The sequence below is a fragment of the Rosa rugosa genome, chromosome 2 (assembly GCF_958449725.1).
Source record: "Rosa rugosa chromosome 2, drRosRugo1.1, whole genome shotgun sequence".
Lineage (NCBI taxonomy): Eukaryota > Viridiplantae > Streptophyta > Magnoliopsida > Rosales > Rosaceae > Rosa > Rosa rugosa.
In genome coordinates, this window is record NC_084821.1 from 19,919,626 (window position 1) to 19,935,576 (window position 15,951).

The 15,951-nt window shown below is 39.7% G+C and overlaps 3 protein-coding genes and 1 pseudogene across 3 annotated transcripts; 1 reads left to right on the forward strand and 3 right to left on the reverse strand.

The window, feature by feature from the left end:
* Nucleotides 1–3,066: 3,066 nt before the first annotated feature.
* On the reverse strand, nt 3,067–5,023 carry LOC133728969 (cytochrome P450 CYP82D47-like; annotated as a pseudogene).
* A 1,303-nt stretch (nt 5,024–6,326) lies between these two features.
* On the reverse strand, nt 6,327–7,508 carry LOC133730514 (uncharacterized mitochondrial protein AtMg00810-like). The gene has a single exon (XM_062158091.1). The coding sequence runs from the start codon at nt 7,506–7,508 to the stop codon at nt 6,327–6,329; it is 1,182 nt and encodes a 393-aa protein (XP_062014075.1).
* A 161-nt stretch (nt 7,509–7,669) lies between these two features.
* Nucleotides 7,670–8,536, reverse strand: LOC133730515 (uncharacterized). The gene has a single exon (XM_062158092.1). It carries the CDS (start codon nt 8,534–8,536, stop codon nt 7,670–7,672), a length of 867 nt encoding a protein of 288 aa, XP_062014076.1.
* A 3,263-nt stretch (nt 8,537–11,799) lies between these two features.
* LOC133733602 (zinc finger BED domain-containing protein RICESLEEPER 2-like) lies at nt 11,800–14,334 on the forward strand. The gene is made up of 3 exons (XM_062161240.1): nt 11,800–13,374; nt 13,469–13,586; nt 13,710–14,334. The coding sequence occupies exons 1-3, from the start codon at nt 13,101–13,103 to the stop codon at nt 13,870–13,872; spliced, it is 555 nt and encodes a 184-aa protein (XP_062017224.1). The 5' UTR covers nt 11,800–13,100; the 3' UTR covers nt 13,873–14,334.
* Nucleotides 14,335–15,951: the final 1,617 nt, after the last annotated feature.

The following is a 15,951-nucleotide window of genomic DNA, read 5'->3' on the forward strand; positions in this document are numbered from 1 at the left end:
AGATAATATCTTAAGGGAAAGATAAGTTGGGATGGTTCTTTTTTCTTTTCATACCTTTTTATGGAAAATTCCACAATACTGGTATGTACCTCATACCCACATTTACAAAAGTGACAACAAATTTGTTGTCAGAGTGGTAATGTTGAGTCCTATTTTGTGTAATCTTAGTTCTAATAATGGTAATTACACCTCCTACGACATTGTTACAAGCTTTTAAACAAATTCATTGTCAAAGTTGTAATTTTTGTTTAACTATATGTAAATAGTGTAAATGAATATGATAACTTTTGTTCTCAATGTTGTAATTTTGGTTCAAATACTTGTAATTTTTTGTTCAAATAGATGTAAAATGATACTGAGATACTGGTATGTACCATAGCTTGTCTCCCTTTTATTAGGAACAATGTTAAAACTGCCTTGCTATTTTTTTTATTATCTTGTGCATAGATATGTTTGCACTTTTGATACCGAGTACAAAGATAATATTTTAGAAATGGAGATGAATTTTTCATATCGTAAAAGAAGGTAAGTAGTTGTGTCCTGGTTTCTTTTTCCCCACCTATTAATTAGGGATGATTTTTTTTTTTTTTGAAAATCATGTTGATATATTAATGCTCAAGTCAAAAGGGGCTATTATATATCCTCCCTCTACCATCTATGGGTAGATAAAGAGTTTGTGGTAAGAACCACAGTGATACATAGATTAGGTCCAATCATTTGACGGTACACACATGGTCACTTATTCAAGCAAGCCTATAGTTATAATACAAATGAAAGCATAGTTTATAGGCATAGAAAATAAAAAATTATATTTTCTTCTTGCCCTTCAAGCTAGGGCTAGGAGGTCTTCCTAAAAACAGCAGACTCATGATTTCTTCAGCAGTCCGAAATCTTAGTGAGCTAGAGCCTATTAGTCTTATCCAAAATTGGGCCCAAGTCTAAAAAAAATGTGTTAGGTATCCAATCCATTTCGAGCACCCAACCCAATTTAGGCACCCAAACTGATTTGGGCACCCCCATCTAGGAGACACCGTTCTCTGGCATGATCAATGTTGCTGTCACACCAGTCCGGCGGTATGCAAAGCTACTCTCGCTAGAGCTACAGATCGAGGCTTAAAATCTCTAGCCGTTGCCCTTGCAAATCTTAGCACAATTTCTCGCACCATCACCTGCACAAAACAGCTTGCCTCTTTTTGCTTCACCGCCGGCACCGTCAAAGCAGAGCTGCTCACCTGCAAAGCCTCCATCAAGCCTAAACCTCCATTCGTCAGTGACTTGACGTCTCGGTCCAAAATGGCAGCATAGCACTGAGGCTTCAAAATTAGATTGGGACTAGGAGACGGAGGTCATGGTAGGTAAAAAGCCTAGCCTTGGCCTCTTGGTGGAGACGGCAGCAGCCACGCTCAGTGAGTCCGATGGAATGGAGATCGGAATATGTCTCCATCGATGATGGAGGAAGATGTTTAGAGGCCTAGAGCGGCGTAAAAGCAACCGTAGCAGAGCCTTTTTTTTTTTTTTTTTTTTATCTCTCCTTGTAAATTAGGGATAGTGTTAAAGCTCGATTATGGACTAGTATACTATTATAGCTCTACCTATTGTTGTGTCAACTTTAGTCAGTCGCTACTTTTTTTTTTTGGTATTGATGCATTGAATTGTTTGAGAATTAATTACCTTTTATATAGGTAAACGGAATGAAATCAACTGACCCCAATTACACTATCCCCATTCTGTCCCCATGCATTCATTGGTCCACAAAGAATAAAAAATAGAACAAAAGAGTAAGAAAATATTTTCTTAATCTTTGTGGACCAATGAATGCATGGGGACAGAATAGAGATAGTGTATTGGGGACAGCTGATTTCATCCCATAGGTAAACATGATATGTATACATAGTTTTAAATGCATATTGTTTGTTACAATTATTTTCCTTGAGTAGATTTGAGAAATTTTGAAATTCAAAATTTAAAGATTTGAACTGAAAACAAATTCTCCAAATTATGAAATTTTGATTTGTTTCCTTAATTTACCTTGAGGGGCAAAATGGACAATGAAAAAAGTGATTGGACTATAATTAACAATAAAAAAAAGTGGATGGACTACAATCAAAATTGATGTAGCAAATTGGATCTTGATTAAAACATCTCTAATAACTGGTAGAAGACTCCTCATCAATTGGCTCACACCTACTTCGGTGGTCTAATTTTTCTATTGCCCTTATTTCTAGTTGTTTTTCCCCTCTGCCCTAATCCTAGTAGAGTACTGGAGTGGATGGGATTGTTTTATTTCCTCTATTGTAATATTGTATCAGTTTTCTTTCTTATGCCCTGTTGTTGTTCTTAATCAGAACTTCATTTTTGAAAAAAAAAACAAAAAACGATTGGGCAGCACTTGAGTGAACAAATGGTCAATATTCTACACAATTTTTCTGATCTATGATGACTTGATGAGTAGTTTTCCCAATTGTATCGTTTGAATGTAATGTGATAATTTAGTAGGTATAAGTACCTACTACTCTAAAATGATGATATTTTTTTGGATTAAATTCAGTTTAGTCCCTCAAATTTTAGGGTTAAAATCAGTCTGGTCCCTCTTTTTGAGAATTAATCACGTTGGTCCCTGGCTTTCAATTCGTATAAGCCGCATTCAATTTTTAAATTTCTCTCCAAATGTGACGTCATTCGCTGAGTTGGAGCCGACATGGAGCCCCACTTTTTAGATTTTGACCATAAATTTGGATGCAAAGTCCAATCTACCCCTGGGTTGAAGTCTATCTAGCTTCCTTAATTCTGGAATCCCAATTCTGGACATTTCATCCGCTGCCACCCAATTCTAGAATGACTTGAGCTCCGCCACCGCTGCCTAATTTTGGACTGATTTTGTAGAGAGACCTCAAAACCCTCTCTCTTTCCTTAAAGGCTTATATATATATATATATATATATATATATAAGCCTTTAAGGAAAGAGAGAGGGCTTATATATATATATATATATATATATATATATATATATCTGATCTGCTCTGGAAGATGAGAGAGAGAGAGAGAAAGAGAGAGATAGGGTAAGTGTAATTATTAATTAAGTCAAGGGAAAAAATGTCATTTTACATTAAATAGAATAAGTGGGAATAAAAATTTATTGCCGGGGTAAGTGAGATAATTTTTGCTCATTTTAGTGCTTTGGGTCAATGACCTATCATAGTATCACAACCCATGACCGATGAATAATTTTTATTTTGTACCTTAGATAACATGATAACTATTTTTCATCTATAAAGCTTATGAGACAAACGAGGCTCAATGAGAACTGCAAGTAGAGTATCCCTGATGTTAGTGAGCCCAAAACTCTCGGTCATATCAATTGGTGCATTATCGGAAAAAGTTGAAACTTGGAACGCATGTAGGAAGTTGGCCAATGTAAATTGCACCATTTGAATACCAAAAGATAGTCTAGGGCATGCTCTTCTTCCACTTCCAAATGGAATGAACCCAAAGTGTTGACCCCTAACATTGACATCCTTATGGGTGGTTTGAAATCTCTCCAGCTTGAACCCTAATGGGTCATCCGGTCACATTTTTGGGTCGGTTTGGATCTTCCATAGGTTTGTGATCAACCGTGTACCTTTTGGGACATGGTAGCCACCTATGGTGCAGTCCTTGTCGAATTCATGTGGTGCTGATAATGGTGCTGCCGGGTATAATCGAAGCGTCTCTTTCACTATGGCTTGGATATAAACCAGCTTGCTCATATCCGACTCACTCACAAATCTCTCTTTCCTATCTCGGTGTCTAGTTCATCTTGGGCTCTTTTCAACTTTTCACGGTTGTTTAACAGTAATGCTATTGCCCATGTCAAAGTGACCATGGTGGTATCACTGCCTCCTGCAATCATATTCTGAGAAAAACACAAAGTATTTATATATAAAAGATGTATATAAAAATATTCAAATTTGAGTGCATATAGTAAGTACCAAGCTTGTGGCTTTGTTAATGGTATCTGCATCAAAACCGCCGACGTCGGCATCTTTAAGTATCGAAATCATGGTGTCTATGAAGTCTTGCTCCACTTTACAATTATGAGCTGCATCGCCTTCTAGTGCTCTCTTTTGCTTATGCTCTTCTACCCAATTTCCAAGAATGGCGTCCAATTCTTTTCCGGTTTTCTTCATGGCTTTCTCATGTCCACCTAAATCCAACCACCGAAGATGAGGAATCACATCGCCCACCAATAACATCCCCATTAAGTTAAAGAACTCCCTCAACGCCTTCTAGAGTAGACGTGCTTCCTTCTTTTCTTCCTCGTCGGTAGCAAATGAGTAACGCTTTCTAGCCACCATCCTGAGAATCACGTTTAGAGTGAGGTCCCCAAACCATTGTTTTAACTCCACCAACACTTGGTCACTGTTCGAGCCCTTGTTTTCATTTGCTCTACTGGTCCAAGTTTTGTATGTTTCTTTCAAGAAGGTACTCACCTCCGAGACTCTTATGTGTTTGAGCAGCTCGAGCCGGCGGTTGGAGAGCAACTCTAAAGTGGTAATCTTACGTATTTCTCGCCAGTAGGGTCCGGCTGGGGCTAACGCAAACATGGCGTAGTTATAGCCCATGTGATTTGCAAGTGCCATTTTGGGGCGGGAGGACAAGCACGTGTCTTTGATCGTAAAGCACTCCTTAGCCATCTCACTACTGCTCACCACCAAAGATTGATGCATCCCGAGCCGGACGGTGAAAAGGGGTCCATACTTGTCAGCCATGGCTCCTAAGGTTCCGTGAAGAGGCTTGGTCGACCCTCCTAACAAGGGAAGGTGACCAAATATAGGCCATGCACCCTTGGCTTCAGGAGCTGTTACGCCCTTGGAAACTCTCCAATTCCTTGAGAGCAAATAATAGGAAACAGTTATTATTACAGGCAATGCAACTATGATATAGGGAATGAGAAAATTCATTGCAAGTTATATGGGCAGCTTTGGTATTGTGTACGTCACTCACTTTGCTCTTTCACCAAACCCACATTTATAACCCTAGAAATAAGATATATGGATAGCCATTGAGGATTGGTTTTCCAACAATTGCCTTGTAATTTCATCGTAGAATTTGGTCCAGACATTTAATATATCGTCTTTAAGCCAAGTCAAGATTCCCATTAATTTACAAAATAAGACTTATGTAACCAGACAAAATACACTACTTGCTATTGGGCCTATGAGCACAACCATTTTTTTGTCTAATGGGGCCAGATTACCGTGGTTATTGGCCTTTAGCCACAAAATACATGTTTGCCAGGTACACACTCCAAATTGGTTTTCTACCAATGGGGCACCACCTAATTAAGCTGTCCCGGTCACTACCCTTGAAACTAATATCTCGCCCTCTTCATTACTTTTCAATTATTTTAACAATATTTCATTTAAAAATCAATTTGGTATACCATGCCAAAGTAATGCTGGCTACCAAATCCCATAAGGATTCTACAATCTAAGATTGCATGTCCACAATCTACAATCACATGAAGTAAATATTCAGTTGCTACTTCCATTAATGAGAAAATACTTACCGAAGCATAAACTAAATGCTCAGAGTAAACCTACATGCATAAACTTGTTCCAGCAAGGTTCTGAAAGTTTCCACTCGTTGGTATTCGTTGGGACGCATGCTTGGGTATGAGTTCTAACTGCTCTAGTTAGACTGCTGCTAGCTTTCCAAAAGTAAATGGATTTAAGGCTCCCTCATGGTAGTGAGATTTCAAAATAATGTGTCATCCATTAATCTGGATGTTAATATCAGAAATAACATGCGAAGACTATCTAAACCTGCCATTCAATCTGAGTTTGCAATCCATTCCAAATAGAAAACCCCAAGTCAGATTCATACAAAATTCCTTCAGATTCAAATCTAAATGAAATATAACCTAGGAAATTACAAACGAATATTGCTAAAGGTGAGAAAGAGAGTGCCCGTGGTATTTTGGGCAACCAAACAACAACCTGTAAACACAGATTTCCCAAAATCTAAATCAAAGTGAAACCAATAATTAAAAAAAAAGGAACCAAAATGGAACACCCAAATCAACAATTATCCCAATTGTTTATCTTGAAGAGTAAGAAAATAAAAGAATCAAAGAAATCTTAGGTAAAGAAAACGATGTGGTGAAGAAAAGCTATTTTTTATTGATTGATTCTTCAATACAGTTGCCTACAACTTATACACACTATGCTGATACTCGATCCACAATTCTAGGGAATCAGTATGGTAATACAACTCAGACTATCAATCTAGGATACCAGAATGACTACAATCCTAATCTAGGATATTGCAATTATTCCATTCCTAATTACACGGGATTCTTTCCCTCAATACTCTCCCTCAAGTTGGAGTGTATGTTGATCACTCTCAACTTGCTCAGCAGCATAGTAAACTGGTTTGAGCTCAACAGTTTGGTAAACAAGTCAGCTGGTTGCTCCTTGGTTCGGATGTGCATTGTTTTGATTAGTCCTCTTTGCACCTTCTCACGCACAACATGACAATCTATTTCAATGTGTTTTGTACGCTCGTGGAACACTGGATTGGAAGCGATGTGGATGGCAGCTTGGTTATCACAGAATAGCTTGACCGGTTGTGTATGTCCAACATTCAGATCCTTGAGTATGTTTCTCAGCCACGTTACTTCACAGCAAGTGGTGGCCATGGATCGATATTCTGCTTCTGCACTTGATCTTGACACGGTGCTTTGCTTCTTGGTTTTCCATGAAATGGGTGCTTGTCCAAGAAAAATACAGTAACCGGTTGTGGACCTCCTTGTATCTTTACATCGAGCCCAATCCGCATCACAATATGCCTTAAGCTCTAATGTTCCCGTCGAAGGCAGGAGTATGCCTTGTCCTGGTGTGTGTTTAATATATCTCAGCACCCTATGCGCTGCCTCAAGATGGGGCTGCCTCGGTGTGCCCATGTATTGACTCAAGATATGAACAGGATACACAAGATCAGGCCTTGTAATGGTGAGATAGATGAGCCTCCCTACTAGCCTTCGGTACTGCGCTGGATCCTTCAATAAGCTTCCGTCTCCTTGTGTAAGAACTAGGTTTTGTTCAAGTGGGAATCGGGAAGGCTTAGCCCCCAAGAATCCAGTATCTTCAAGAATTTCCAGAGCATATTTTCTTTGACACAAGGCAATCCCTTGTTTAGATCTTGCTACCTTTATTCCAAGAAAGTACCGAAGCTGCCCCAGGTCCTTGAGTTTAAATTGCTTCGAAAGAAACTCTTTTGTCTCTATGATGGCTTTCAAGCTGCTTCCGGCCAAAATAACATCATCCACATAAACTAACAAGGCTGTGAAGTGACCTGGTGTGTTTCGGACGAAGAGAGAATAATCTGACCAAGACTGTTGAAAACCGGCAGACTTGAGAGCTGTAGAGAGCTTCAAAAACCATTGTCTTGAGGCTTGCTTCAGGCCGTTTACAGACACGAGACTCCCCCTTTCGTCCGAAACTAGGTGGAATGTGCATGTAGACATCTTCATAGAGATCACCATTCAGAAAAGCGTTGTTGACATCTAATTGATGGAGATGCCAACCTCGTAGAGCAGCAAGACTTAACAGAACACGGACCGTAGTTAGCTTAGCAACTGGAGCGAAGGTTTCTCTATAATCAACACCCTCAACTTGACTAAACCCTTTAGCAACGAGGAACATTGAAACTTTTACCTGAAAGTTCCTCATAATTAGGAACATTACCAACAAGGTTGACTGCAGATGAGTTAGGCTTGTTCAAGGCTCCTAGCATTTGGTGATAATCATCTTGGTTGCTAGCAACGGTCTTAAATTTGCTCAGAAGACCAAGCATTTGATTACACTCCTCTTGGGAAAAGGGAAAGGTTGTCATCCCTTCTTTGTTGTCACTTGAAGAAGCTACATGGTTGGCCCTTGCTTGTTGCCCTCCTTCCATTGCATTTTTCCTCCTACGACAATATTCGTAGGTATGCCCCTTGCCATTACAATAGATGCATTTGAGATGTGCCCTGCAATTTTTCGTGCTATGGTTTGTCATGTTGCACTTTTCACATTTCTTCTCTCCTTCTGTTGAATTAGTAGCACGATGAGTGGACGCTTCAGGTGGTGGTGCAATTGTCTTCCCATTAGAGACCTCTGCCTGTTTCTCATTACGCAAGGCCATGGCATAAGCCTTGTTTACATTTGGAAGTGGATCCATTCCAATTACATTACTTCGAATGGTTGCATAGCTCTCACCAAGTCCCATCAGAAACTTCATAGTCTTCTGTGTTTCTAGATAGGCTTTGACTTTAGCAGCTGCTTCACATTGGCATGGTGGAAAAGTACAAAGGGCATCCTTTTCATCCCAAAGACTTTTAAGTTTTGTGAAAAATGCTGTAACTGAATTTGCACCTTGTTCGCAGTCATGAATAGCATTCTCTATATTAAATAGTTGAACTGTATTCGTATGAGAGAACCGCTCCTGAATCTCAGTCCACATATCTCTCGCTTCTTTGCAGTGAATAACACTGCTTGAGATTTCCTTTGACATTGCTTCAAGTAGCCAAGTCTTGACAAGGGTATTGCATCGATCCCATTATTGTTGCTCATTAGGATTATGTGTTGGTCTCGTGAGAGTCCCATCAATGAAGCCTTTCTTATTCTTGATAGTCAGGGCCATGCTCATAGACTGGACCCATGTGGTGTAATTATCTTCCATCAGTGGTTGTGACACAAGAGTTGCGCCAGGTTGATCTAAATGATGGAGAAAGAGGGGGTGATTTGGGTTCTCCCATGGTTTGGGGTTTCTCTGTGAAGCAGAGGTTGAATTCTTGTTCTGCTCTATCTTCAAAACGTCATCTCCTGCCATTAAGGAATGGGTTTTGGTTTTCTTGTTTTCAGATTATGCCTCAGAGTCGATATGCTCTGATACCATAAAGAAAACGATGTGGTGAAGAAAAGCTATTTTTTATTGATTGATTCTTCAATACAGTTGCCTACAACTTATATACACTATGCTGATACTCGATCCACAATTCTAGGGAATCAGTATGGTAATACAACTCAGACTATCAATCTAGGATACCAGAATGACTACAATCCTAATCTAGGATATTGCAATTATTCCATTCCTAATTACACGGGATTCTTTCCCTCAATATTAGGATAGTCTTACTTCAATTACACGAGAAAGAAGATATTGTTTTGATGCTTGTTTGGGAGAGCTATAAAAAGACTTCGAGATTTATCCGACTGATAAGTTTTCATATTTTTTCCTTTTTGCTTCTCTGCGTTTTAAGTTCTTATTATTCATTCAGACCCAAAAAACAAGTCCTCATTCTTCATCATCTGGGGACCCCAGTTTGACAAAAAATGAGTATTGCCGCGGCTGTATAATCCCTATTTGGAGGAGTATCACTACATTGCAACGAAAGGTGTGTCCTTGAGATTGATTTTTTCAATAAATTTCTCTTTGCGATGTAAATTGCCATGAAATTATAACTGAAGGCTCCTTGTGGCTATTGGGGCTGTGGCCGTAGGCCAAAATAGCTAGTAGGGGTGGGCAAAAAACCTAACTAAGGCTGAAAACCGACCGAATCGGACCGGTTTTTCCGGTTCAGAAACCGAACCGAAGGTATTATGACCGAAAATTTATAGAACCGGATCGAACTGGACGGTCTCGGTTTTATATGGTGGACCGACCGCTTAAAACCGGACCGAACCGAAGGAATATATTATGTATATTTATATATATATATATATAATTGTTTGGACTCAAAATGAACATTTTGGCCTGACAAGGCATGTGTTGGAGAAATTGAGCCAATGTCAGTGGCTCAAGCTATATATTGTTGACAAGCTCGAAATATATATTTAGAGGCTAAATAAAGCCTACTATGGAAGCATGGAAGCATGAAAAGTCAACTTTAGCACATTTTCCTACTTCGGCTAGGAGAAACCGAGCTAAACAATGAAGTAGGGGTGGCAGACTAACCAAATGAAATCTAAATGCGCTAAAACTTTCCAGATTAATACTAGACATCCCAAGGATCATTTCTTATGAAGAGTGATAGAGCTAGTTTTGAGTAGAAGGCCTTCAAACAATCAGTCCAATTTTCTACAGAAGCAAAACTGGAAAACTGGACCTGTAAGAGGTCCAGCAGCATTTCCGGCCCAACCGCATGGAATGAAGCTTTGAAACTTTGTCAGGATGATCTACACTCATAGTGGAACATTTTTTATGAAGAAGTCGAAGGCTCATTCTGAAGTCTTGTTGGAGAAATAATTGAAGGAATAAAGGGACAGAAACTGACCTAAAACCAGCTCAATATTCACATGTTCATGTTTCCTACCCACATGAAGAAAGCTAGATGCTTTTCTTTTCTTCCTTGGATATATTTCTCTACTACAATCTCTTTAATAGATCATCATCACTTCCATGTTTCTGCACCTTCATGCTTTGCTTTCATTTCATCATTTCTCTATCTTTTCCATATTTTACAAATCACTTTCATACTCCACTTTCATTATTTTTCTTCCACTCATCATTTCACTCTTCTTTTTCTTCCCTATATAAACACCTTCTCCTCTCATTCTAGACACACACATTCACAACATCAAAACATCTCTAAGATGATCTAAGTTCTCTCTAGAGCAACCTCTCTAAGAGCAACTCCTCTCCTTCTCTTTCTCTTACCGGTGATCACACTCCAAGTCCTAGTCTTCTCAGAAGCTGACTTTCAGTGCCACCAAACCCTCTGTCAACGTGCTTCGGTCCTAGTCTCCTCGGGAGCCGACGGTAGTGCCACGACCACAACTGTTACAGAATCAGCCAAGCAAGGGTAACGCCCTAGCAACCCAGCCAAGCTAAAGTCACGCTTTAGCAAGATCTCAATACTTCCCGGTGATTTCGCTCTGCTCAATCTGCAACATTGAGTATCGACTTGTGAACAAGAAGAAACTTCAGCAAAGTCCTCACCACGAGGCACAAAGAATCCCACGACGAGGTTGGTGCTCTCCTCGTCTACAATCGCTCAACAGAAGTCAGGTCAAGGGACACCCCCGACGGTGCTGGCACGCCCGCGCAAGAAAAGAGACTGTTGACCAGCTGCAACAAAATTGAAGCCAAACATATATTTTATATCTGTCTTCATTTCATTGGTTTCTAGGACTGGAACACTGATATTTCCCTACACCCTTTCGAACCTGATCATCCATATTTAAAGAAAACCCTAAAGGGATCGATCCCCACTTCCCCACTCAGCCACTCTAAGTCTCTAACCCTCTCAAACCCGATCTGCCGCTCTCATCCTCTCACTCTTAAACTCACCCTCGAACCCTAAAGTCTCCGATCTGCAGCACTCTTCCGGGCTGAACCACAACACTTTGCCACTCTCTAGTCTCTTCGCTCGCATCCTCTCTTCTCTCTCACTCTCTCAGCCTCTCAGTGAGTCGAAGATTTCACTCACAATAAGAAAAGATTTTTTTTTTTATGTTTCTTTCAATTTTCTGTTTGTTGGGTTTTGATTTTAGGGATTTATGGTTCTATTTAGGGATTTGGAGCTATGTTGTTAGGGATTTCTGTCACGTTTGCATATGTTGCTTTGATTCTCAGATTAGGGCTTTTGGGATTAGGATATGAGGAGTAATCAGTAATCATTGTAATATGGGGATTTTGGGTAAACTGTTTGAGTGTTTATGTTAGTCTGGGGATTTTAAAATGCATTGATAGTTTGCTGCTGCTACATCTATTCACTGGAAAAAATATCAAATACAGCTCATGTTTTGCAGCTTTACCACTTTGTTCACTTTCTTCATTTGTTTAGTTTATATGTTGTGAACTTCGGGATATAATTTAGCATAACATCGAATAAGAGATACTGAATGGTCTTCATTTGTTTGATTTGGAACTAATCTACTGATTTACTTGCAGAATTGTCGATGATGGATGAATCGATTGAAGGTCAACCACCGCTTGTCGGGACTGAAGTCACTGGGAGCAGCATTGGCACTATTGCTGCTAATATGACTTCATCTAGTGCCACAGTTCCCCCTGCGCTTCTACCTCCTACTGGCGCTGCAACCCCTTTTTCAGATGTGCCTCCGGTTTAGTCTACTACGAAGAGGAAGAACAAAAGCATTGCATGGGAGCACTTCACTCAGCTGGTGAATCCTGATGGTTCGAAGATGGTGAAGCCGAGGGCCAAATGCAACTACTGTCCGCAGACTTACTTCTACCACACGAAGTCTAATGGCACGAATTCGATGAGAACTCATATGTTATATCAATGTAAGAAGTGTCCCCTTTACATTCCCGCTAAAAAACAGAAAAATTTAGTGTTTGATTCGGTAGATAATGGTGGGAAGTTAATTGCACGATCTTTTGATAATGATGTGGCGAGGCTTGCTTGTGCTAGGATGGTAATTAGGGATGAACTGCCCTTTAGTTTTGTTGAAGGGCAGGGATTCATTGATTTCATGAAGAGTTGTTAGCCGCAGTTTAAGCTGCTGTCCTGTAGGTCAATTGCTAGAGATATTTGGGATCTCTATCAATCGGAGAAGACTAGGATCAAAAATATTTTAGCCACTTATGGTCAGAGAGTGTCCCTAACCACTGATACTTGGACTTCAGTCCAAAATATCAACTATATGGTTCTCACAGCTCACTTTATTGATGATGAATGGGTTCTGCACAAAAGAATCCTTAATTTTTGTGTGATACCGAACCATAGGGGCAAGACAATAGGGCAGCTAGTTGAGACTTGTCTAATTGGGTGGGGAATAGAGAAAATTTTCTGTATTGTCGTCGATAATGCTTCACCTAATCAAGTGGCTTTAGACTACATGAAATAAAAGATAGGAAATTGGAAAGAATTGGTCTTGAGTGGGCAGTTTTTACATTTGAGGTGCTGCTGCCACATCCTTAACTTAATTGTTAAGGATGGAATGGAGGAGTTAGATTCCTCAATTGAGGGGATTGGAACTGCGTGAAGTACACTAGGTCAAGTTCAGCTAGGTTGGAAAAGTTTCGAAAGTGTGCAGCTCAAGAAAAAGTTGAGCATAAGGGTGGGATAGTGCCTTTAGATGTGTGCACTAGATGGAACTCAACTTATTTCATGCTAGAGATAACTATAAAGTACCGGAAAGCTTTTCTAAGGTTGGAGGATGAGAATTCACAGTTTGAATCCTATTTCAATGAGAGGGTTGGTGGGAAGAAAAGAGCTGGACCTCCAATTGGTCTTGATTGGGAGAAGGCTGCACGGCTGGTCAAATTTTTGAAGATATTTTATGATGCAACTCTCAAGTTTAGTGGGACACAAGTTGTTACCGCAAACCAGCCATTGCTTTGGATGTGCACCATCATCGGAGAGTTGGACAAGTGTATCCAAGGTAAACTACTTCATTTATTTCTGTTTTGTTAGTTGCCAAATTTTATGTTTTTATAAAGTAGCATAACTAATTGCACCATTTCTGTTTTTACAAGGTGATGATTCTTTGCTTTTAAGCATTGGGAATTCAATGAAGAAGAAGTTCGACAAATATTGGGGGAGGCTTGAAGAGTTGAACAAGATTCTTTTGATAGCTGTGGTGTTGGATCCAAGGTTCTGTTTTTATTTTAGTATTAAATTGCTCCTGCACTTGTTTTTGAAATGCATTGATATGTTGCTACACTTTAGTCTATGGAGTTATGTTTCATAACTAATTGCACGATTTTTGTTTTGTAGGTACAAGCTGCTGTACTTGGAATATTTTTTTCCAAAACTGCAGCAAGACGAGTCCTTAGTGGCTTCGATGGTGAATGAAGTCAAGAGCATGTTTCTGCAGCTTTTCCTTGAGTATGCAGAAAATGATCCGGAGGCGGCACAAGCGTCTTTCTCTACAACTTAACCAAAGTTTGATGCTGGAAATGCAAGTTTGGTTGAAGAGGACAGCTATGCTGCAAGCATGAATGAATTCATGAAGCTTAGGCAAGAAAAAGATGTTGTCGAGATCAAGAATGAAGTTGATAAGTACCTGCTGGAGCCATCGGAGGATCCTTCAAACCCAAGCTTTCAAGTGTTGGATTGGTGGAAGGAGAATTGTGCTAGATTTCCCATTCTGTCGCAGATAGCAAGAGATGTTTTGGATGTACCTGCATCAACAGTAGCTAGTGAAAGCGCCTTCAGTCTTGGAAAGAGGATTCTTGATCCATTTAGGTCAAGTTTGACCCCTAAAATGGTTGGGGCTCTTGTTTGTTCAAGTGATTGGTTGAGGGGTACAAGTAAGCCACTATTCAAGGAGCCTACTAGGGTTGAAATGGAGCAGTACGCTGAGCTGGAAAAGATGGAAGCAAGTAAATTACTTCTGTTTTGTTCTTGAAAACTTGTTGAATTTGTTGAAAACTTGAAATTTGATATTATGAATATGATGCTGATTCTGGTGTAACGAATGTTGGTGATCTACCCGAAGAGACTATGTGATGGTGAAAGAAGCTGCTTGTTGAAGACTTTAAGTTACTACATTTTTATTTCCGTAAATCAAGGACTTTTGTTTGTTGTTGGTGATGTACTTTTATTGAGACTGAAAGTCTGAAACTGATGGTGGACTGTTATTAGTATGGCTGATGGATTTATAGTGGTCTGTAACTAAGTACTTAAGTAGTACTGGTATTGAACTATTAGGTTGCTGCACTTTTAGTCTTTAACTAGGTTGATGCACTTTGATTTTTGAACTTTTGATTTTTGAATGTTTGATTTCTGTTGAAAGTTTAGGTGTTTAGAATTGGGCCTTAAAATTGGGCCTTCAGAATGGCCCCAAAAGAGGTCTTACAAAGCAGGGAAATTGGAATATTGATGAATTGGTCCACAAAAATGGGCCAAAAACTCTAAAACGGTCCAACCCGAAACCGAACCGGGCCGACCCGAATGGTCGGCCCAACCGAAAATTCGGCCCATTACATTCTAGATCCGATTTCGGTCCTAAAAATTCCACAACCGACAGCTTCGGGTCGGGTTCGGTTTGGGCCTTGAACCGACCCGGCCCGACATATGCCCAGTTTGACCCCTAAAATTCCACAATCGACTTGGCCCGACATCTATAGATATTTTGACTTAAAAAATGTCAATTTTATCGATTTTCAATTTTCCTCTATAGATATTTTTTTTTTGAGTTCTGCAAATATCTTATATGCCTGCTAATGTAGTTTAACTTGTTGATTGGTTATATGGAAAATTATGCCCTCCAAAATCAACAACGTGGAGAAAATTTAATTTCACAAATTCAACCGTTGGATATTCTCGTGACGAGAATAAAAGATTATGGTAAAAAAATTTACTTACTTTCGTCATCGTTTAGGTCTCGATCAACGTGGTCAACCCTAAACACTAAATACCCATCAAACTAAAATTCTGTAACTACTCATTCGTAACTTCCTTTCTCGATCCGCCAACCATTCACTCCATGACTTAATTATATAAGTCTTGTGAAAAAGTTGGCATGATTCTTAGTCGTTATGTCATCGGTCAACTAAGAGGTTATATAGGTTATTTCGGTTGACTAAGTGGATTAAAATGGAAATTATGACCAAATTGGCTAAATTTTTATAACACACATAAAATATTTCAATCATCTCATGCAACGGTCGTTCTCTGCAGTTTCTCATGACTTGATGGAGTTACTCTTTGAAGAAAATTTAATTGATAAATATATGGTTATAAAGGTAAGTTTAGTTGTCCAATCCTCTCATCCAATGGTCGGTTTTCTCCAAATTCATTTTCCACCTTGTTGCCGCTCGACCCGTTTTTTTTACTTCCGAAGCGCAGGCGGTGACCCGGCTGTATCTGCACCATTGGGAGACGTCACGGCGGTGCGTAGGTCCCATCTGACTTGCATCTTCATTTCTGACATCCCTGTGGTCTTGGCAAGGTTCTTAAAAAGCGCTATGCGCTAATCGGGCCGTAGTTCGGAGACCAGCGCCTGAAGGCCTAG